Source organism: Toxotes jaculatrix, chromosome 12 (genome assembly GCF_017976425.1).
Source record: "Toxotes jaculatrix isolate fToxJac2 chromosome 12, fToxJac2.pri, whole genome shotgun sequence".
Taxonomy (NCBI): Eukaryota; Metazoa; Chordata; class Actinopteri; family Toxotidae; genus Toxotes; species Toxotes jaculatrix.
Window position 1 is genome coordinate 6,637,433 of NC_054405.1, and position 19,941 is coordinate 6,657,373.

Sequence of the window (19,941 nt, forward strand, 5' to 3'; positions counted from 1 at the left end):
TGCAGGCAGCGATGTGATAAAACATGGACGAGGCTGATACTGACAAATCACATAAGTATGATGGAAACCTTTTTTCATTTGCCGAACAAAGAAGCGCTTTGAGCATCATTTTTTTTTCAAGTTGTTTGCCCGCGGAGATCAGGTCAAATAATGGCTCCATAAATCTATGGGAGGAAATTGCTGAAAAAAAGAATAGGATTACCTGATGAGCACACCTCGGATAAATAACAGGCCACCAGAATGTCAAGTTTTAATTAAGTGACATTTGTGGACAATCTTCTGCAGCATTGATAGTGAATGTAAATCAGACCATGTGGATACCCAGGCTTCTGTGGCAGGTGCTTAAGCTGTTTGCAGAATAAATATCAATCATTATGAATGAATGTGTTGCAGTCTAAAAAAAATAGCCTATTTAAATTACACCATTTCTAGATTTAACCTGACATGGCTCACTTTGCTTTATACTTATGCGAAGCTATAAACCAAACAAACACCACAAGTGCCCACTGAGCCGTAACTGTTTAGGTCATTTTCCTGTTGTTAAATACAGTAGTAGTAGTTGTACCTACCCTGTCACTGACATGTTGAATAAATTTCACTATATTTCCAAGGGAACACTGACAGCAGTGGCTGAGGGATGAAGTTACAGAGCAGGACCTCTGTTTCAAAGGCTGCTGACAGTAGAAATGCAGTGAATTCTCAAATGATTTAATTGTCAGCTGCTACTACGTGACTCCATCCAGCAGTTTCCAAGTATAAGATATATCAGACTTCAAAGTATTTTGCACAGTGAGTGCGGTAACAAGCTTGCAGACCTACTGTACAGCAGAAGCAGATGATTACTGCAAACAACCATGATTTCCCAAAAAGAAAACATGGCACTGGACTGAAAATATATTTTCAGGGTTTTTATTAAATATTGAATGTATTTATCTACACTCAAAAAGACCAAATACATTATGGTGGTCAAAATTTTCAAGCCAACAAATTTTGGCAAATATGCAAGGTAAAGAGCAATATCAATGGATTTTCAATAGTCAAAGTACAGTTTCCCTCTGAACAGGAGAAATCCAGACAGTAGATGTTCCTCTGTGCACAAACACTGCATATCCAATGGGCAGCTTAAAGTTCATTTACACCACACATTTACTTTCACACTGAAGTAAAATGGGATCGGTCTAAATGTATCCACAGTGGTGAAGTGGTGCCAAAATAGCCAGACCTCAGCCAATCAGAGTAAGGAGAGGTACAGTAAACTAAAGGGATGTGCTGAAAAGGACACTGCACGTCTGCCATTAAGACGACTGTTCTCACATTCTTCGCTTTTGTTTTCTTTCTCCCCTAAAAAAAAAAAAAAAAAAAAGGAAAAAAAAGAAAACAGAAAAAAAAAAAATATATCAAACCTGAGGTCAGCTACTTCCAAGAGATGCCAATAGTTCTTCCACTCCACTATTGGTGTCCTTGTCCAATTGCACATCACAGTCCCCTTCCCCCAAAGCAATAAACACAAGCACAGGAAAATAAGTTGACGCACTTTATTCCTAAAACAGAAGCCACACCACCAGCTGCTGGCATGGCATTCATATATAATTATTTATATATATTGCCGTTTGGTTTTTGTGTCTAAATGTGTGGTATAAAATACTATATACAACAATGTACCTCTTTATTTGAACACAGTGAAGTTCATTGCTGTACAAGTCCTCTGTAGCTACAGCTTTGCTGTAAGTCCTTCATGCTCAAAGGCATGGAACATAATTCTCCACTCTAATTCTTCTGTACATTGTGACAATACAAATATTTCTGTCTCCATTACAAAAAATAATACTCTAAAAGCAACCTACTGGGACTTTATTTAATTTTTATGGGATTTTTTTTCCTGGTTGTTTTTTTTTAATTAAGACGATTACATATATCTTAGACCAATTGCTTTAAAGCAGGAAGGTAATATAAACCTTCTCCATTTTATATATAAAAGAGGTTAAGAAATAAGACAAATTATACATTTAAAAACTTACAATAAATAAGATAGATGCAGGCATTTTGTTTGGATACTATTTCATCCAAAGGAATAAAAAGGAATTTCAGGTCTTAAAACCAAAGATCCATTCTTGAGTTTTTTTTCGTTGATCAAATATGTCCCTTTTCTTCCAATAACTTTACAGATAGACTTGTCTCTCCGATACAGACTGGCCAGTGACTGTGCTGCCATGCTACATACCATAACAACCGATCTGTCATTCTCTCACGTTCAGTAATTGCAACTCAACTTCTGGTTTCCCCCTCTTCTTTATTCCCTTGTCTCTATGTGCATGTCTTTAAATCACAGGGACAGGACAGTTGTTCTCAACCAGTAAGAGCCACGGGGGGGGACAGGACCGTCTCAGCTTTAAACAGCTGTCTAATCCCATCTTGGTGCAGGATCCAGCTCCACACTCTGGTCTGGTTCTTGCCATTTTCTTCAGTCTTGATGAAACTCCCTTTGGAGTTGTCGCTTTCCTCTTCTCTGAAATGTTTCGCCTACATCCTTCCTGTAACAGGCTGTTGGTTACAACATGTTCATGATGAAGTTGTACATCTGGTTGAGCACCACAAAGTGAATGGGTAGACATGATCGTCGGTCCTGTGTGGCCGGGTCACATGTCAACCAGGAGAGGGCGTTGTACTGCTCCAGTACAAATCTGTCCAGGCATACAAAAGAAAAGCAAGTTATTTTTTTCATGTAGAGTTATTTACAGGTCCATACACTGTCTGTAACTCAGCTGAACATCAAAATATTGAATATTATGATATATGTTCTGCAGACTTTGACTTGTAGAAATAAAATAATAATTAGATTTTGCAAAACTATCCAATTCATGGCTGATATTAACAAATACACATAAGAAACAGTGCACACAGAGCATTTTAGGCTAAAGCAGTATTTCAAATACATGTTAATCCGCTGTATTTTTTCTATCCAACAACCATTTCAATCACCCTGGAAACACAGGCAGCAGGGTGGTAACAGCATTTTGTGCACTTGTGGTGGAGTGTGCGCTGGTGTTGTTTACCTGAGTACGTCTGAGGTCTGATTGGAGTCGAGGGGGTGGGAGTGTTTGCTGTGCAGTAGTTCATCTGATTGCACTGAAGACACATGGAGGTGCAAAGAGGCCTGAGAGCGGGAGCATGGGGAAAGAGGTGGTGTCAGTGGCATTTTAATGAAGTTATTAACCTTTTATTACATCTCATCTAAATAATTATTGCCCCGTTCATAGCAGAGTGACAGCAGCGCCGAGTCTGTAGCTAATTCCAGGAGCGAGGGATATCGCCGCAAATCAAAAGTGGCGAAGCAGTTTTCTTGTATGTGCCATTTGTTTACACACAAGGGTCCAATTACCCCAACAAGCACTTGCTGATGTAGGGTCACAGGAGCAAGAAAAACTCTACAGAACAGATTTGCAATTGATTTACGAAGATGTCTGAAAATTCTTTCAACTTCCAGCAGAGACTCGCTCGTGGTTTACATTTGAAAGGAAACAGCGATGTATGCTTAGTGCTCAAAGGAGAGTATCACAGGACTAACTTCTTTACTATAGTTGCCTTGTCAGTTTTTTTTTTTTTTTTTTTACATGTATCTCTTTTAACCCCGGATGTGTCCTCACCTAGTCCCTAACTGTTTCACTAAGCTGTGTTGCTGTTCCTCCATAAAAACCATGAAAAGAACACTTTGATTTCACTCTGCTTTTGTGTAAAAAGGCAGCTCTGAAAAAAGAAGGCAGAGCCTGGTACCTTGAGGAAGAGTGGACACTGGTTCTGAGCCTGCGGACAGGCTGACCAGAACCAGTCGGGTAGCGGGCCGGCTTTAGCCGTGGAGACAAAGTAGCCAAGGGCCAAGGGCTGCTGTAGGAGGTTAGGGACCTCTTCGTGGGACTCCATACGGTCCGTACTCTGACCCTGCAATGAGGCGGGAACTCAAGGTTAGCTCTGTTTCTGTCACACACAACACTTTGTACTTTAAAGTCATTTATGTGTGCGTGTGCATTTCTCACCTTACTGCCATCACCTCCGTGGTGGTAATGAGAGCCAGGGGAGTGTACTGGTGAGGTGGTGGGCGAGATGTTGATGATGTCTGGGTCCACCAACTCGTTCTCCTGGTCCAGCAGGTCAAAGATCCCGATAGCATCAGACCCATCTGAGGAGAAAAGGAGAATAATTAAATGTAATGAAGTGGTAAGTTGTTTTCTTTTTTACTGATTAGCTCATCTGTATTTTTTTGTGGCACAAACTTTTGCAAAATACAATTCATAAAATATAATGTTGTGTCCGGCTTTAACTGTCATGCCATTAAGGGGTTAATACTTCTATTTAGTAGAGTATGGAATGTGAGTGACCATGATTCATACTTCTGGCAACACATATATTTGCACAAAGGAAATAAGCTGAAGACACTTGAGGGTGCTGTAGATGCACTAAGTATGTAAGCATACACCGCTACAGCACAGACTCTAAATAGAACAGAAAAGTAAACAGGAAGGATTTAGAAACAAACAGTCCAGATTAGAGGAGAAAACTTCAGTAATTGCTGCATTTTGCTTTAAAATCCGAGAGTTTGTTTAAGGTCCAGCAAACAGCATAAGCCACACTGGATTAAAAACACGAGAGGATCCCAGTGACTGCAAGATAGATGAGGGAGAGCTACTGACCAGTGGTGGCGTTGAGGATGTCGATGTTGGGGTCGATGTTGGTGTAATTGGAGCTGGCCACTTGGACGAAGGCAGAGGTGGGGAAGACCAGGATGTGGGTGCAGGAGGTGTCCTGTGGGGTGCTCAACTGGGATGTCTGCATGTTCAGGGTGGTGCTGCGGCCAAACACCGAGCCCGTTGACACTGAGTCTGATGGGATGCACAGAGGAAGGAGAGAGAGAAAAAAAAGGGTCAAAGGACAGCGTCGCTGAGCAGAACGAACCGAAACAGGAATCCTGGTCACAGTCATTTTTTTTTCTGCAGGGTGAAAAACTCCTTTAACTTGTCTCTGACTGAGCAAATTCTCCACGTTTGAGCCAAGGACAAAAATAACTCAAAAAAGGAACAGACTTTGTAGTATTCCAGCATTCTGCAAAGGAAACCACTGACAAATAAAGTTACATCAATTTATTTCTAATCAACTGTAATAAGCACCACTTGTGCTGGCTTCCATGGCATTTTGATGGTTTTTTCATGTTATGCAGTCTCTCTACATAATGTGTAACAACATGACTATTTTACAATAAACTGTGTGTGAGCTTTAACTAAGTCAAACAAACAACAACAACTTATTTATTTTACACCTAAATACCTTGAGCTCAGCACTGTCAGAACACACGTGCAAAATCACTCAAATGGCTGTTGAAATATTGTTGTCTTTTCACGATATTGATTGAATTCATTTAAAATGGTCATTTTTAAAAAAGTTTAAAAATGTCAAATATCAGGACAGCTGTTCTGTTCTGTGCACGTCTTCAAGTTAAAGTCCAACGTTACAGTGAAGTAACCCCCCCCCCCTCATTTGGCATGTTTGTACATCTGAGGCTAACACAGCTTTTCTAATCTCTTTCAGCTTGAAGAGCTTTTTAGGAGGGAGATGTCCTCGGCCAAGCATCACTCAACACAATCCTGGTATGATGCACTGGCAATCCCCCACTCGTTTCCCAAAATAAACCCATTGATCTGGCTCTCCATCACACTGCATTGAGATCAATGGGCATCTGACAGATAGTGCTTTATGAGCGAAAGGTACATGATCTTCCCTGCCATCAATCTGCTCTGGACAAGGAGGGGACATGGATTGTGATATGCTGCTGCCATCCATCATGCCGCACATACATACACACACACACACACAAACATCAGCGCTGCCTTACTTTGAAGAATAATGCAACTCAGATGAGAAATGTATATTAAAAAAAGATAGTAAGTATATCAAACATTTTCCTAGTGTGCAATGTACCTGGCATGATGATAAAGGATCCCTGGGGTTCCATGGCAACCAAGCACACGCTGAGGATGCTGGGAGTATCTGAGGCGGAGATGCCACACATTCGACACATTTCCTTCAGGCGGCGACTCAGTGACTGGAGGTTTCTCCTGCTCAGCAGAATACTCCAGTCTGGAACATCAAGAGGGGAGAGCACCAGGGATGAACGAGCAAGTGGTGGAAAAACACCTGAGTGTCTTGTGTCTTGTTTTTTTTTTTTTTTTGTGTCATGAAAAAGCTTTTTAGCAGGACAATCCTCTTTACCTTTTAATTCTCCGTGCCCTATCCTGCCCAGTCTGCCAATCACCACCCTCCAGGGGACCGATGTCATCTGAACTAGTCCCAAGCACCAATCCCACAGCTTCTGTAGGCCGAGCCGACGGACCGAGCCCTTTTTCCTCCTCGCCCTGCGGAACATGAACAGACACATGTCAAAACCCCTTTCCATCGTCTGGTGTAATTACAGCGTGCTTAGCTATTAATCAGAGGTGGTTTAAAATATGAGTCGGGACTCTTCAGACTGATGAAGGTGAACCTCCTCTCAGGAGTGTGTGGGTCCGTGCAGACCATGCTTGGCTGGCAGCTATGTGCCTTTTCCTCTCAAGTCTAATTTATATTTCAGCCAAAAGTGTCATTTGACAGCTAGCATGACATAACTGACGCACAAATCACAGTTTTGATATCAAGCAGACACATTTTGAGGATGAGCGAAAGCTGCCAGGCACCTTTTGTAAGGTCATATACATGTTGTGCAGCTGTGACTGAATGTGTGATATTCACAGAGAAACATAAACCAGTCGAGAGTGTGGAGAATGATGCCAAGTCGCTCTCCAAGATTTACTATACTGGTGTGAGTGCACAAAAAATAACTACATGCACCGTAACTGCACTATAAACAAAAAGACCACAGTGTGACAGTAATAACAACTGAGGTGCTGATGGTGGTCCTACCTGTTGGGCACATCAATGTTGATGATGCAGGTCTCCAGCAGTTCCCCATACAGGTCAGTGCATGTAGCCAGGAGCCAGCGTTGGTCGTGGGACAGACAGTATCCTACAAACAGCACATTGTATTTCTGCGATGCTTCCCCAAACGTCTCCCCGAGCTCCGTCTGCTTGTCCTTCACCGGTGCCAGAATGAACGGAGGTGTATAGAGTCGCAGACACTCCGGCCTCTGCAGATTGGGAGGTGAAGACGTCAGGATAAAGGATTTAGTGATAAATGTTGAGCCCTTATAAACCAAGGAATAAACAACTGGGCGAGCTCCGGATAAGTTCATTTTGAGCACATGATTGGCTGCTGGATTTTCACTGCCACAGGAAATCCTTCCTTTCAATCCTAATTTCTGCTCAGCTCATATTCGAAGAATCTGTGCATGAAAAACTGTCTCTTGTGTCGCTCCCATTGTCCCATCCGTATCCCAGTTCCCCCAGCAAGGCAGCGAAAGATTTGCCAGTGTGTTGAAGGGAAAAGGCAGCACTGGCTGCATGGAAGGAAGTCAACTGAATTAGGTCCTGATCTAAAGCGCCCCTTTGTCTAAACCTGGAGTCAAGATCCCATTATGGAGGTCTCAGGGAGCTAGCCAAGCAGATAATGGAAAGAAAACTGTGGAGTAGGAGAGGGTTACAAGTTCCCTTGGTCCTGTTCCAGAACAAAAACTACGAGGATGGTTAGCACTAAAAACTCTATATCTCATTGCCTTCTTTATTTTCAGTAGCAGACTGAACACAGCCGGGGCAAAAGACCGGGTCATCCCAGGTCAGGTTCAGGTCTGGCTGGGGAGCTGAAAGCTCCTGAAATGCTGCTGCCTGGGCCACAGTGTCAGCCTCTGTTTGCTTGCCTATCGATCAGAGGACAACGTGAGCATGTTGATGCTAACAGGGTGCTGCTACTACAGAGCTGAACTGCGACTGTATGTTAGCGCAGCTGCTTTTACATATAGATTATGTCAAAGTAATTGAAGTACAACTTCCACAACATGGCTGTTTATGGCATTTACCTCTGGGCTCTTCAGTGCGGTGTCAATGGCCAAGCCTGGGCCAAAGCCTGTTAGCGACTTGACGTTGGTAGAGGTGGGCAGTGGCCGTCTACACTGAGCGAAGACAGAGAAGGCTAGAGACTTGAGGTGCTGGGCGTAGATATGACGGTCTTCGCCTCGTACTGGCTGAAGCAGGTACTGGCAGGGGACAATCTGCAATTAAAAAAAAAAAAAAAAAAGTATTTAGAAGTGGGCAACCGAAATATAAAGCAAGAACTCTGCACTCTTTCCAACAATACCTCCACTACTGCAATATCTACTACTGAGATAAAAAAGTGGCAAATGAGCATATGAAAACTTTTTAGAGTCACTGAATATACACGAATAATCTCCATAAACACTAAGTGACCAATATATAAAAAGCTGAGGATCCCAATCATCAGTGAAGAAGACCCCAGAGTCTAATCTGGAGGCATTTACATGCAAAACATGGGGAGGTGCACTGAACTGTGCAGAAGTCGTGAATAATACATTTCTCATCATTTTAGGTAAGGTGTTCCTATTTTTTTGGTCACTCACAGTACACTGTTTGTAATCATAAACTATTTACTACCTCTGATGATGACGGATATGTTGGCAATAATGCCAACAAAAGTGTGATCCTTGTGCCATTAAAGAGTAATTGACACACTGACACCGAATACACAATTAACACCTTTCCACTCATGGAATTAATGTTATGACAACGAAACAACATATGGCCAGCAATAAAAAAAAATATGGCTCTCTCAAGAACTTCACTTGCCTGTACAGAAATAGAATTGCGGATGTGGGCGGGAAGGAACTGAAGCATCTCAAGGTAGCAGCGTAACAAGCCCAGCGTCCAAACACTGGAGTGGGCCGGCACTGGGCCCGCACTGCCGTCGGCCTCCTCGTAGCTGAAGGGGTCCACAATGTAAACAACAATAGCAGGTGGATACGTGATGGCATGGGACTCCCCATCCGTGGGCACGCCCACCTTCTCTCGTTCCAAAGTGCTGAGGAAAGATCACACACATAGTATTATAAAACTTATCTTGGACAAGAGAATAATTTTCAGCTTTCCTAGAGCAGGGTTACATGTCCTGCCGCACCTTTCAGGAGGCTCTGTGGGCCCCTGGGCCTGGCTGCTGGAGTTGTCCCCTGAGGTTCCGGTATTCTGGGTACCAGCCTGCTGTCCCAGCTGTCCACTCTGGGGGCCCCCTCCCTGGCCCTGGCTGCCCATGCTCCCAAAGGGGGGGAATGAGCTGGGCTTGGCAGACGGCATTCCGCTGCCAGGCTGGCCTGAGGATGTCACCAGGCTGTTGGATGATGCAGAGCCATTTCCAGACCCAGTGTTGCTGCTGTTGCTGTTGGGAACAGAGGAGCCTGCAGCGTTCACTGAGCCCTGCTGGCCCACTGAGCTGGAGGCGGAGCTAGACAGTTGTGCGGAAGATGACTGGCTGGACGAGGGCGGGGGACTGGGCTGTGTGAGGAGGGAACTGTCCAATGGCTGTGATGCGAGGTATGGAGCTAAAGGGAGAAAGAGCAACACACGGAGGAAATAAAAAGACATTCAGTTTATTCCATTTTAACTTGACCTCCTCCTACACTGATCACTCCTCTTTCCCATTTCAAAGATCTGCTCTCTTTAAAGCAGTCAAGTCTCTAGCTAGCCTTTTTACAATAACGAAACCAAGCGGTGTCGAAGGTGGAAACTCAGCAAAAAAAGAGCTGACTGAACCAAAGACCAAGTGAAATGCAGCAGTTACGTGACAGGCTGTAAGTGACATGTACCGAGGTTGTGGCGGCACACTTGTGCATAGAGTTTGAGCTTAGTGAAGGCGTCGCTGTTGCTGCTGGCAGCCTTGAGGAACCAGTCGCTCACTGGCTGATCCACAAGGTTCTTGGCTCCGCTGCCGCCGACGAGGACGATGCCGTCGGGGTAGCCTTTGGAAATGGGCCGGTGCTGGCCTAGTCGACATGACTGTAGGAAAACACAGATAGAGGCAGTGTGGTGAGGAGCATCGTTTATATGAAATGTAATTTAACGTGAAACTAGTTAAAGAATGGAGGCTTGAGTGGAGCTGCACTTGGATTTGCAGTTCTTTTTTTACATTCATCATTTCATCATCAAAATATGTTCATATATACTGACATGTTTCCAAGAAAAAATGTTTTTTTCCCCATGGGCTGGAGACGAGTAAAGCAGTGTTACATTTGTACAGCACTAACACTGAGGGGTCTGCACCCTTCTTCAGAGTCTGTACCTCGTAGACAGCTGTGAGGTCTCGGAAGAAGCTCTTGGCGCCGCTCAGCAGGGCGTCGTTGTCAGGACAAACCACCAGGTACCCAATGTCCCGCTGGGAGCCAAAGGGATCCAGCAAGAGTTTCTCCCAGTAGGGCAGACCAAAAGGAGACAGTACCACAAAGTCATACTCATAACCCACCAGGAAGGTGGGGATGGGCAGGGGCTCTGGGGACTCATCAGTGCCTGTGGGAGTGAGGTGGAAGGCGGAGGAGGAGAAAAAAAAGTGTGGAAGGAGGTAGAAAGAAACACAAAGAAAGAAAGAACAGTGAGCGAGTGATGTTAACAGGTAAGGTGTCTGCCCCCCTCCCTCCTCTTCCTGCCCTCCACTGTGCATCAGAATCTGAGGTCACCAAACAATCTGACAGCTCCTCCCAACAGAGCTGACATCTGGACCACAGCAGAGGGACCACGCTGCCTATTGATCTGACAACATCCGGGGTTTTTTTTTTTTCTACCTCAAGACACACACATTCCAAAATGTCACGCTCACTAACACCTACCATCAGAGTTGATATCACGGATTTGACTGGTAATCCTTTTAGAAAAACAAATATTTTTGTGCTCAGGATGACAAGTCGAGTATTTTGTGCTTTTAATGGCAGGGAATTTTTCCAAGAATCTTTTTTTTTTTTCGTCTTTACAGAAAAATGTGACACCTTCATGGTATATGTGGTGAACAACACTTACTGACACCTGATTTTAACATAACACCTGATGGTAGCAAATCTTTAGTCAGGACTGTATATTAAACAGATAGTTTTCCCCCAGTTTACCGTAAGAGCCACGTCCAGCCATCTTGTGGAACTGCTGCCAGGTGAGAGGACCCTGAACCCCCCACGACCGCACCGTCCTCTTCTTTTGGATTGCGTCCTGAAGTACAGGCTGGAGGGACATTAGTGCCCGCAGCACGTCCTGAGAGCATAGAGCACTCACATCCACCGCTGGAAAACAGAACAGAAGAGGGGAAAGTAAAGATTAATCACAACATGAGAAACCAACGCTCTGGCTGCACCAAAGGAAAAAAAAAAAAAAGAGTAGACATGTCAGTTTGCTTATCAACAAGTCTTTTAGACTTAAATTTAGTCATAGGTATTTTTCTCTTCAAAATGATTTTTGAAAATAATAAAATAATGATTATTTCTTCAACTTCTTTCAGCAATTTTTATGTTGCACTAAAAACAGCCGGATATGTACAAAACCTAAAAATGTAAAACATCATTTTTTGACATGTATGATCATTTTAGAAAATGTCTTATTCCTCACCGTTTTGTTTGCCCCAGTGGTGCAGGCAGGTGCTTTTGACCAGCGCCTCATCCACTTTGCCACCTGACATGTTGTCCATGAACTGCCTGCCATGCTCCAGAGCCATGTAGCAGTCGCTGTGGTAGTCCCTCTCTTCCACTCTCACACAGGGCGGTACAGGGACCCCGCTTGGCCCCCGTGTCACTATGTCATGCTCCAGAATTGAAATGGGTGAAAATGGGTTGGTGCACTGGTCCTGCAGGAGCAGAATCAGCTCATCTGGGATGCGGTCGCCCCTCCCAACTCCAGTTCTCTCCAGTGAGTATAGCCGCAGCTCCTCAAAGCGCTTCTCTGCCTCTCTGCTGACATCCGAACCGCGGCCGATGATATCCAGCTCGTCTTCAAGGAAGAGGCCTGAGCCATTGCCGTAACGCCGGTTGACCACAGCACTGAAGCCGCAGCTGCAGGGTTCCTGGGCCTCGCCGATGGGATCGCTCAGGTACACGCCCACATCAGCTCCTTTTATGTTCATGTTACACACACAGATGCAGCAGCTGTCAAAGTTGCAGTCCTTGAAGAGGTTCATGACTGACTCGGAGAGGATGAGAGTGACGTAGAGGCTGTGGGCTTCGGGGATGGAGGGTACTGTGGCCGGCTCCACTGAGTTCAGCGGCCGGCAGGTGGAGGGGGTGGACGCTGGTGAGTACAGGTCGGAATTCTCGTACTTGAGTGAGCCCTGGACGCTGGAAGGACCCCGAGGTGTTCGCGGGGTGCGTGGCGTACGAGGGGTGGGGGCAGAGAAACGCGGGGTGGCAGGTGAAGGCAGGATGCCAGCGCCACTGTTACTTGGTGGAGCACTGTTGGACATGAAGGGCGTGTGGGTCTGAGGGGTGTAAGTCTGGGTGTAGTCCTGGTCCATGGTGCTGCCCACACTGGGGATGTTACTGAGGACAGAAAGATTCAAGGACATGAATTAGAAAAGGCACTTCAACTAAAAGAAGGCACTACTGCATGTCTGACAGTGGAAAAGACACGACGACATGGACAAAGTCATGTGGACAATTACAAAATGATCCTTATTCAAATCACAGGTTCCAATGTAAACAATATTAACTTCCCATGTTCAGCACAGAAGAAAAGAAGAGAATTAGGTTCAACACCTCATGATGAACTTGATATTCAATTGTTGCATGAGAATAAAGCAGGCGTCCTGTACTAGAACATAACTTTTTTTTGGTTTGTTTGGTTTTTAACCAAATCAACAATGCCCTTTACATGGTTTCAAATAACAATCTATCGTTATCCGACTGTCGGGCTGCATTAGTGAAGACTGTGTGAGTAATAAGGCAGTAGGCCACGACCACATTTAACTACAAAAGGAATGCAGAGTGGGCTTAGACTGCACATGTTTACACATGAGAGAACAAGAATGCGGGAGAGAGAGAATGAGAAGCGTAAAGAAGCTGAGGGAGAGAGAGAAAGACATTCAATAAACATTTCAGCAAGCGCCCCTCTGAGGTAAGGTTTATTTTTGGGCTGGCAGGCAACTGTGAGGAAGCAGGGAGAGAGTGTATGAGAAAGCAGGAGAGAGAGGGAGGGAGGGAGGGTGAGCACATCATGTCCCTAGCTGTATGTGGGGAACAACTCCTGGCAGAGACCCATTAGAAGGAAGTCCCAGCACAATTCTCTCCCCTGCAGCCAGGGCACGTTCAAGATGGGACGCAGGCGTGAAGGCAGCACCGACACATTATCAGATCTTTACCCATGATTATTTGGTCTTTGGCCGAGCTTAGCCAAGTCCAGACACCTCTCCCTCCCTGCACAGTCCACTTTAAACAGGTTTTGCAGTCCAGTTACACACTACTCATATTACAGTAATTAAAAGTGTTTCAAATTTGACCACCCCCGTTGCTTGTTGTGCTCTACATTCCTGACATGCTCCTGTGTATTTTTACTAGAGGAGAAATGTTCCAAATTATTATTAATCATCATCATCATCATCAGGCCAGTGTATGACCCCACAGCTGCAATTAGCTGCAACAAAAACGATCCCTTTGTTTTTGTAAAAAAAAAAAAAAAAAAAAAAAAAAGTCAGTCAACATTTCCAACTCACTGATAGTTCATAAGCACAAATATTTTCCAATCACTGCCACGACTGAGGAAACATGCATTTGCTCCAGGCCAGTTTACAGGGTTGGTGTTGTTTCTTCAGAACTGACCGGTTTATGGTGAATTTTACACAATAAAATTCAGCCAAAGACACAAAGTGAAGTTGACGCTGTTAAAAACCTAAAGAAGAAGAAGAAGTGTCTGATGGTGAAAGTTTATCCTCAGAATCACAAGATTAGACATAGATCAGAGAACCCCTTAAGTCTGGTGAGCCTGCCAGATTTCATGTTCCCAGGTGAACACAACACATGAGTATAACAAAATTAAATCCATACAGATGTACTAAGGGTCTACTACCCTAATTACAGAGAACCACAAAATCAATAGAACAAAATCCAGGTTCATTTTCTTCTGATAAACTGAAATTGTGGTTAAGAAAAACAGTGAAAGATATACTAAAGACTCTAAGCTGCTATGAGCACTGAGGTGGCATGGAGCCGCTGTGGGGGCCCATCTCACCACTTCAGTGATAATCCTCATCTTCAACCAAGAGGGCATTTTACACTTAGTCATTTCCCTGCACTGCCTAAGGCAGCCATGCATGGGAAACTGAGCTGCCTGCTAAAGGCTGGTGTATACTTCTGAGTAGGATCGACGCAGCGCCTACACCGTGGCCTACGCCATTGTCAGCACTTACACTCGTGCACTGGTGTGTCTGCATCGCTCTGCAATCACACTGTCAAAAGGCTAGTAGGTGGTGGGGTCCATGTTTTGGTCCTCGATTTGGTCCATGTACGTGGAACTCCTGTACACCTCAGTTTGAAAATGGCGGAGAAGAAGGAGCAGAGAGAAATGCTTATACTACCAAGCAGACCAATCACAGCTGTCGTGGTCTGCGTCGCCACTGTAGGGAGGTATTTATTTATGTCAGGCTGCAGTGAAGGGTACACGACTACATGGTACCTATGGATTTGATTCCACGTAGAAGTATAAACTGGCCTTAAGGGGGTGTCCATGCAGAGACCAGAGTATGTGTGGACAGAAAGGGACCAGAGTGAATAAAGACATGCTTCCTTGCACACCACACACAAACCAGCCAGCACAGCCTTGGCATGTCTTCTGCAAACCTAAATCACAATGCCTCAGTAACCTTCTGCTCAGATCATCATGATAAATTTGAAGAAATTTCTGAAAGAAGCTAAAAAATCTGAACCAATTCCAGAGAGTTCAGAGAGATAAAAATCAGACAGGAGCACAGACATACCTGTCCTTGTTGAGGAAGGTCATGTCCCTGCCCATGGTCCAGCTTGGTCGGTAAATGCAGTCCTCTGGTATTTTGATAGGTGGGAGACACTGGCTGGGCAATGCCTTCAGAGGAGCAAACATGGAGCAGCCTACAAAGGCCTGGCACAGCTCTGACTTGTACACAAACGAATAGTCCTACATGATGGACAGAAAATAAGTCAGTAAGGCAGAAAAATAGAAAAATGGGATGAGACGAATCAACAGTAAGACGCTGCTACCCTCTAATCCTATAAACACAGCATCTGCTTCTTCTAAGTAACTTCATCTAAGTATATTACTTATAATCACACCTCGTCTATACTGAAAATTTCCATTTCCTAGCTGGAGTTTAAACATGCTGCAGAAAATGAAATATGATGCATGCAGAGGCATCATCTACTCATTAGGATACTTCACAGCGCAGGTGATTTATGGTCACTTAAACATATGTCGCATTATGTTTGAACAGTTCCTGCTGACATCTATCACTGGGTTAATGTGAGACTGAACAAATCTTAAAAACATAATGTTCTGGCTTTATAAAGGGCATCTTTATTTCTGTGATTACTTAGTGGACATATGTTTATTTACGGTGGACAACAGAGACAGTGATATCCTCAAAAGCTTAAGTCAGACTGAATCTAAAAATATTGGTATCCCAGTTGAAAACCTCTGTGGTAGAGTACAGACTAGACCTCACATTATCTTCAGGTCTACTGTTGGATATGCTTGTTGACAGGGAATAAACCCTGGATTCCTAATCTAAAGGACAGTGTCTCACTGAAAATGACCACAGTGAAGAACACATATCCACCAGCAATCACTCACTTTGACTTATGACATCTATTGGTTCTGGCAGTAAAATCCACCTGTTGGCTCAGTCACTTGTACTGGACACTGTAATAACACCTGACAAGATTTACTAAGTCTAGACCCACCTTGATCTCAGATGGCTTCGGGCTGCAGAAGCTCTCCTCCACCTCAATCTTGAAGAGGCCCCCCAGAGAGGAAGTGCCATCCAGTGTGGTCATGCCTGGGTTGGGCTCCATGCTGCCATACTCTTTGCTGCACATGTTCATGGGTGAGTAGCCCATGATGTGCTGCTCCAGTGAGGGAGGTGTGGGAAACATCTGATGCAGGTCTGCTGAGCCTGGTGAGAGCGGGAGAAACAAGGGGTTATCAGAATATGTGGGCGGTCAGGATTATAATGTGTTAATGTCTTAATAAGAGGAATGAGTGTAGAAAGAAAGTCAAAAACCTATTTCAACATGGTCGCCCTTATCACACAGCTTACACGGCTAAACGTGCTGATAATGAGATAAATTTAATTATATTTTTTATTCCAATATTATAATTGCCCTAAATCTTAGCACTTTGAGACATGACTCATTTCTTAGGATAACAATGATGTGCATCATGTGGATGACTCAACAAGGTGAGATGTATAATTTTAAGCTGTTAGAAGTCTGTTGTTTGTTAATACAGCTTCTGTCAACAAGCTAGCTGATGTACGTTTCCTTGTTCTGCAACCAGATATGACAAGGAGGTGTTGTTGAAGGCAGCTACCACGCAAATACAAAACCGTTGAACACTTATTAGACATGTTTGAAGTCAAACGGGCTTCTCACCCACGACTGATGACATGTTTACATAGTTTGTCATAATTACCTATGCAGTACCATAGTTTTTCACTGTATATTACTGAGAATTTACACAATCCAGCAGAGCTCATTATGCACAGCTGAAAGATGGGAAAAAGCCTGAGCACTTTCTTTTTATATTTCTTTCTAATTTATTATTTTTTTTTATCAGCTCTTGTTTACATAACTCTACTCTAGCATGTCAGGTTTCCTGGTGAAAAGACTCTATGTAAAGAGGTCCACAGGAAACATCTAAATGTCTGAAATACCAGAGGTCACAAACTCTGTTACCAGTTTAATAATTCTAAGATGCATCCAAGGGGGCTTACAAATACAATTCATAGTAAAAGAGCAGAGTTTAGGAATGTGAATTATCTGTTCATAAAACTAAAGGAAAATGGTTGATCTGAGACCAATTTGCTGCACAGTAAAATATAAAGTGTCCTTAAATTCTCTTTAGTTCTACATTAGTGTCCCTGAGCTCAAACCTAACAATAAATACCAGTTAAAATACTGGTGTAATTGTGGTCAAAACCACAAATTAGGTGTAACTTTAAAGTAAGACTCTTGTGTTTGTACAGAGAGCCTGCAGTGTGGCAACAAAGGAGACAACAAGACAGCAGCTACACGACGGCCCTAAGCTGTTAGTTATGAGCCAAACACAGATGCACTCTGAAGTTCGTTACAGCCATATTCTTCACCACTAGGTGGCAAAGCCAAGTGTGAGCATCAGTGATGCTGGAGTAGTAAAAGCCTTAATTTTAGTGGATTAAAGGATATGATGCCATTTCACTTAGATGAAATTGCGAGCTGGGGGAAGGCTACATTTAAGACTGAAATGGCTTCTGGCAAAATCTCAGTGTATCATTCTTAATTTTCATGGGGCTCACAGGCACGACAAATCTGAATTCCAGATTTAACACTTGAGGCAAATCCATCCCTACAGCTTAAGAGACACTTAAAGAGTCAGTGTTGAGGGAGAAGAGAGAGAAACATCAGTAGAGACAGGTGTAGAGATACATACTAATGCAGGAGACAGGGTCTAAAGTGGATGGCTTTGGTTCCTTGTTGCCAAATTTGTCATCGGTTACGTTGACAAGGTTTCGGTTCCGGTTACCAGGCTGCGGACAAGAAAAAAAAAAAAAAAAAAGAAAGAAATTTTAGCGCCTGACCATTTCAGTAACCTGAAAGTCAGTATAACACAAGACATCTTCTTAGAGTAACTGCAGTGGGTAGTGAGAGTTGTCAGCTAATGACAGGCAGAGTGGAGACACTGCTCTGGCACATGAATGTCAATGGAAACACACACACAGTGCCAGACCACACCCTGTGTAATGAAATATGGACTGCAGTGTGAGCCAACGTCTCTACTCACCCCCAGATCATCCTCGTCCGAGTTGAACAGGTTGTCCAGGTCATTGATGGACACCACCAGATCTGTCTCATGGATCAGGCTGGTGGAAGCCATGCGGTTGTGAGCCGCCGCCCGCTGAGCATCTGTACACACACGTACATTGCTAATGTTAATATGAAAATATCAGGCTTCCAACAGCTAATGTCCACAAGTAGATGGCTGGGTGTCAATGAAAGGCAAAAACTGTGCTTCAAGCTGTGACTGTTAAAGCTAATGGGCTGAGAGGCCTCACTTCACACTCTCTTCAATCAAGGAAAAAACATTTTCTTCTACATTCAGTTATGGGAATGCATGTGATATGATGAATCTAGTGTATGAGATTTAAGTAAGAAATAACTGAAATAACTAAACAAATCCTCATTTAGTGAATGTGTGGAGTTTCTATTGACATATTGGAGAGACTGAGTTAAAAGGTTTTATTCAATATGCTGCTTCCTCGGACCTGAATGACCACTGAGATGCAGCGTGTACCTTTAGGCTTCACTGTCCAGATTTTCTGAAGGTGGAGGTACGATTCTGTGTGTTTGTGACAGAAAAGTAAGAAGGTCATTAGGAAATAAAGCCATTCCTTACCATCTGATGGACCTGTTCCTCCATCTTCACCCTGTGAGGAAAAAGAAAGACGAGAGGGTCAGAAGAAGGAACGACTAGTCACACATACCCAGAAACATCTATCAAATGTGAATATTTCATTAAACAATGCTCAGAATGTACAATCCAGACAGATTAATTGTATAAAAATACAATCGCATGTCGATGAAGCTTTCCCAAGTTCTTAATAAGAGCCCATGTGCTGGTTAGTCTGTTTCTTTACTATGTTAAAATGTGGGAGAGTGAAATACTTTAAGCTTCTAACTGTGATTAAGAACTATACAAATACATATGACTGGACCAGAGACAGATAATCACAAAACAGAATACACAAACTGCAGACTCAACTTACAATAGAAGGTGCTTTCTCCAATCAGTGCAAATAAATAGCTAAAATAAAGTAATAATAATAATAATACTATAATAATGAAATAGCAATAAAAGAGAAAATTGGACAGGAACAGAAGAACAGAGGAAAGGGACTGTTTGCCTCTGCGGTGGCAAATGAGATTTCCAGTGCGGATCACAGTGAAATCATGATCCAAGGAATGGTCTCTTAGGCTCCCACCCAGACATCAATATCTGGGAGGGCTGGCCTTCTGTGTGAGTGTGTGTATGTGTGTCTGAGCTCTTATGATGGGTTGTGTGTACACTGTGTGCTGAGCAGTGCTAGCTGGGGAACAGGAATGTTATGTCTTAGCCATTGATTTCATTACGCTCCAGGGCTTTTCTCTGAGTAACGCAGGCTTTAATCTGTCTCCCTTAAAGGACCAATCTACAGCAGAGCACAACATCCGCACCAAGGCCACAATCTATAGGTGGTAATGATGCCTTAACCCCTTATCAATAACCTGGCCTTGGGTGGGAAAGTGCGTATGTGTGGAGTCTTTACTTATTGCAAAAGCTTGCTCGACTGCTGCCTGCATGAAGCCTCCATCTCAAATGCTTTCCTCCTCTATCTGAAGCCGTTTCCATGCATGTATCTTATGCTTAATTCAGCAGGCACTGATATAGGTGCACCACTTCTGTGCAATGGTATGGTGATCTGATGATGGTCCATTACGGCACACGTGTCAAACGGCCTGCAGCAGAGTCAATATCTCTCCCGTTTGAAGATTTCACAGTCTGATGATTGGAGATACTCGTGTTCAGTTTATATCAGGTCTATAGCAGCAACCAGTAAGTGGTTTAGTGGTTTGACAAGTAACGAATAAGGAAGACGTAACAGCTTGTTAAGCTCCGAATCCATTCTTTTAAAATAAGAGAAAAAAACGGCTGGGAATAATTACTGGAATCGCAATCTTTCATCTTGATGGACAAAATTAATCTATTGAGAGGAACCTCTCTTGTTGTTCCAGC

The 19,941-nt window shown here is 43.6% G+C and overlaps 1 protein-coding gene across 1 annotated transcript in view; it reads right to left on the reverse strand.

Moving 5' to 3' along the window:
• Positions 1 to 1,520: 1,520 nt before the first annotated feature.
• The window catches only part of med13a (mediator complex subunit 13a), a 72,086-nt gene continuing 53,665 nt past the window's right edge, over positions 1,521 to 19,941 (reverse strand). The window contains exons 11-30 of the mRNA XM_041051005.1: positions 18,565 to 18,595; positions 17,953 to 18,074; positions 17,602 to 17,698; positions 15,876 to 16,087; positions 14,918 to 15,093; positions 11,566 to 12,488; positions 11,076 to 11,243; positions 10,262 to 10,485; positions 9,789 to 9,978; positions 9,107 to 9,524; positions 8,779 to 9,010; positions 7,995 to 8,186; positions 6,946 to 7,169; positions 6,259 to 6,401; positions 5,968 to 6,126; positions 4,686 to 4,874; positions 4,032 to 4,174; positions 3,772 to 3,936; positions 3,054 to 3,154; positions 1,521 to 2,681 (exon numbers count right to left, since the gene is read on the reverse strand). Of these exons, the coding sequence (XP_040906939.1) occupies positions 2,549 to 2,681; positions 3,054 to 3,154; positions 3,772 to 3,936; positions 4,032 to 4,174; positions 4,686 to 4,874; positions 5,968 to 6,126; positions 6,259 to 6,401; positions 6,946 to 7,169; positions 7,995 to 8,186; positions 8,779 to 9,010; positions 9,107 to 9,524; positions 9,789 to 9,978; positions 10,262 to 10,485; positions 11,076 to 11,243; positions 11,566 to 12,488; positions 14,918 to 15,093; positions 15,876 to 16,087; positions 17,602 to 17,698; positions 17,953 to 18,074; positions 18,565 to 18,595 (4,242 nt within the window). The 3' untranslated portion in view covers positions 1,521 to 2,548. The remainder of the gene's footprint in view (positions 2,682 to 3,053; positions 3,155 to 3,771; positions 3,937 to 4,031; positions 4,175 to 4,685; positions 4,875 to 5,967; positions 6,127 to 6,258; positions 6,402 to 6,945; positions 7,170 to 7,994; positions 8,187 to 8,778; positions 9,011 to 9,106; positions 9,525 to 9,788; positions 9,979 to 10,261; positions 10,486 to 11,075; positions 11,244 to 11,565; positions 12,489 to 14,917; positions 15,094 to 15,875; positions 16,088 to 17,601; positions 17,699 to 17,952; positions 18,075 to 18,564; positions 18,596 to 19,941) is intronic.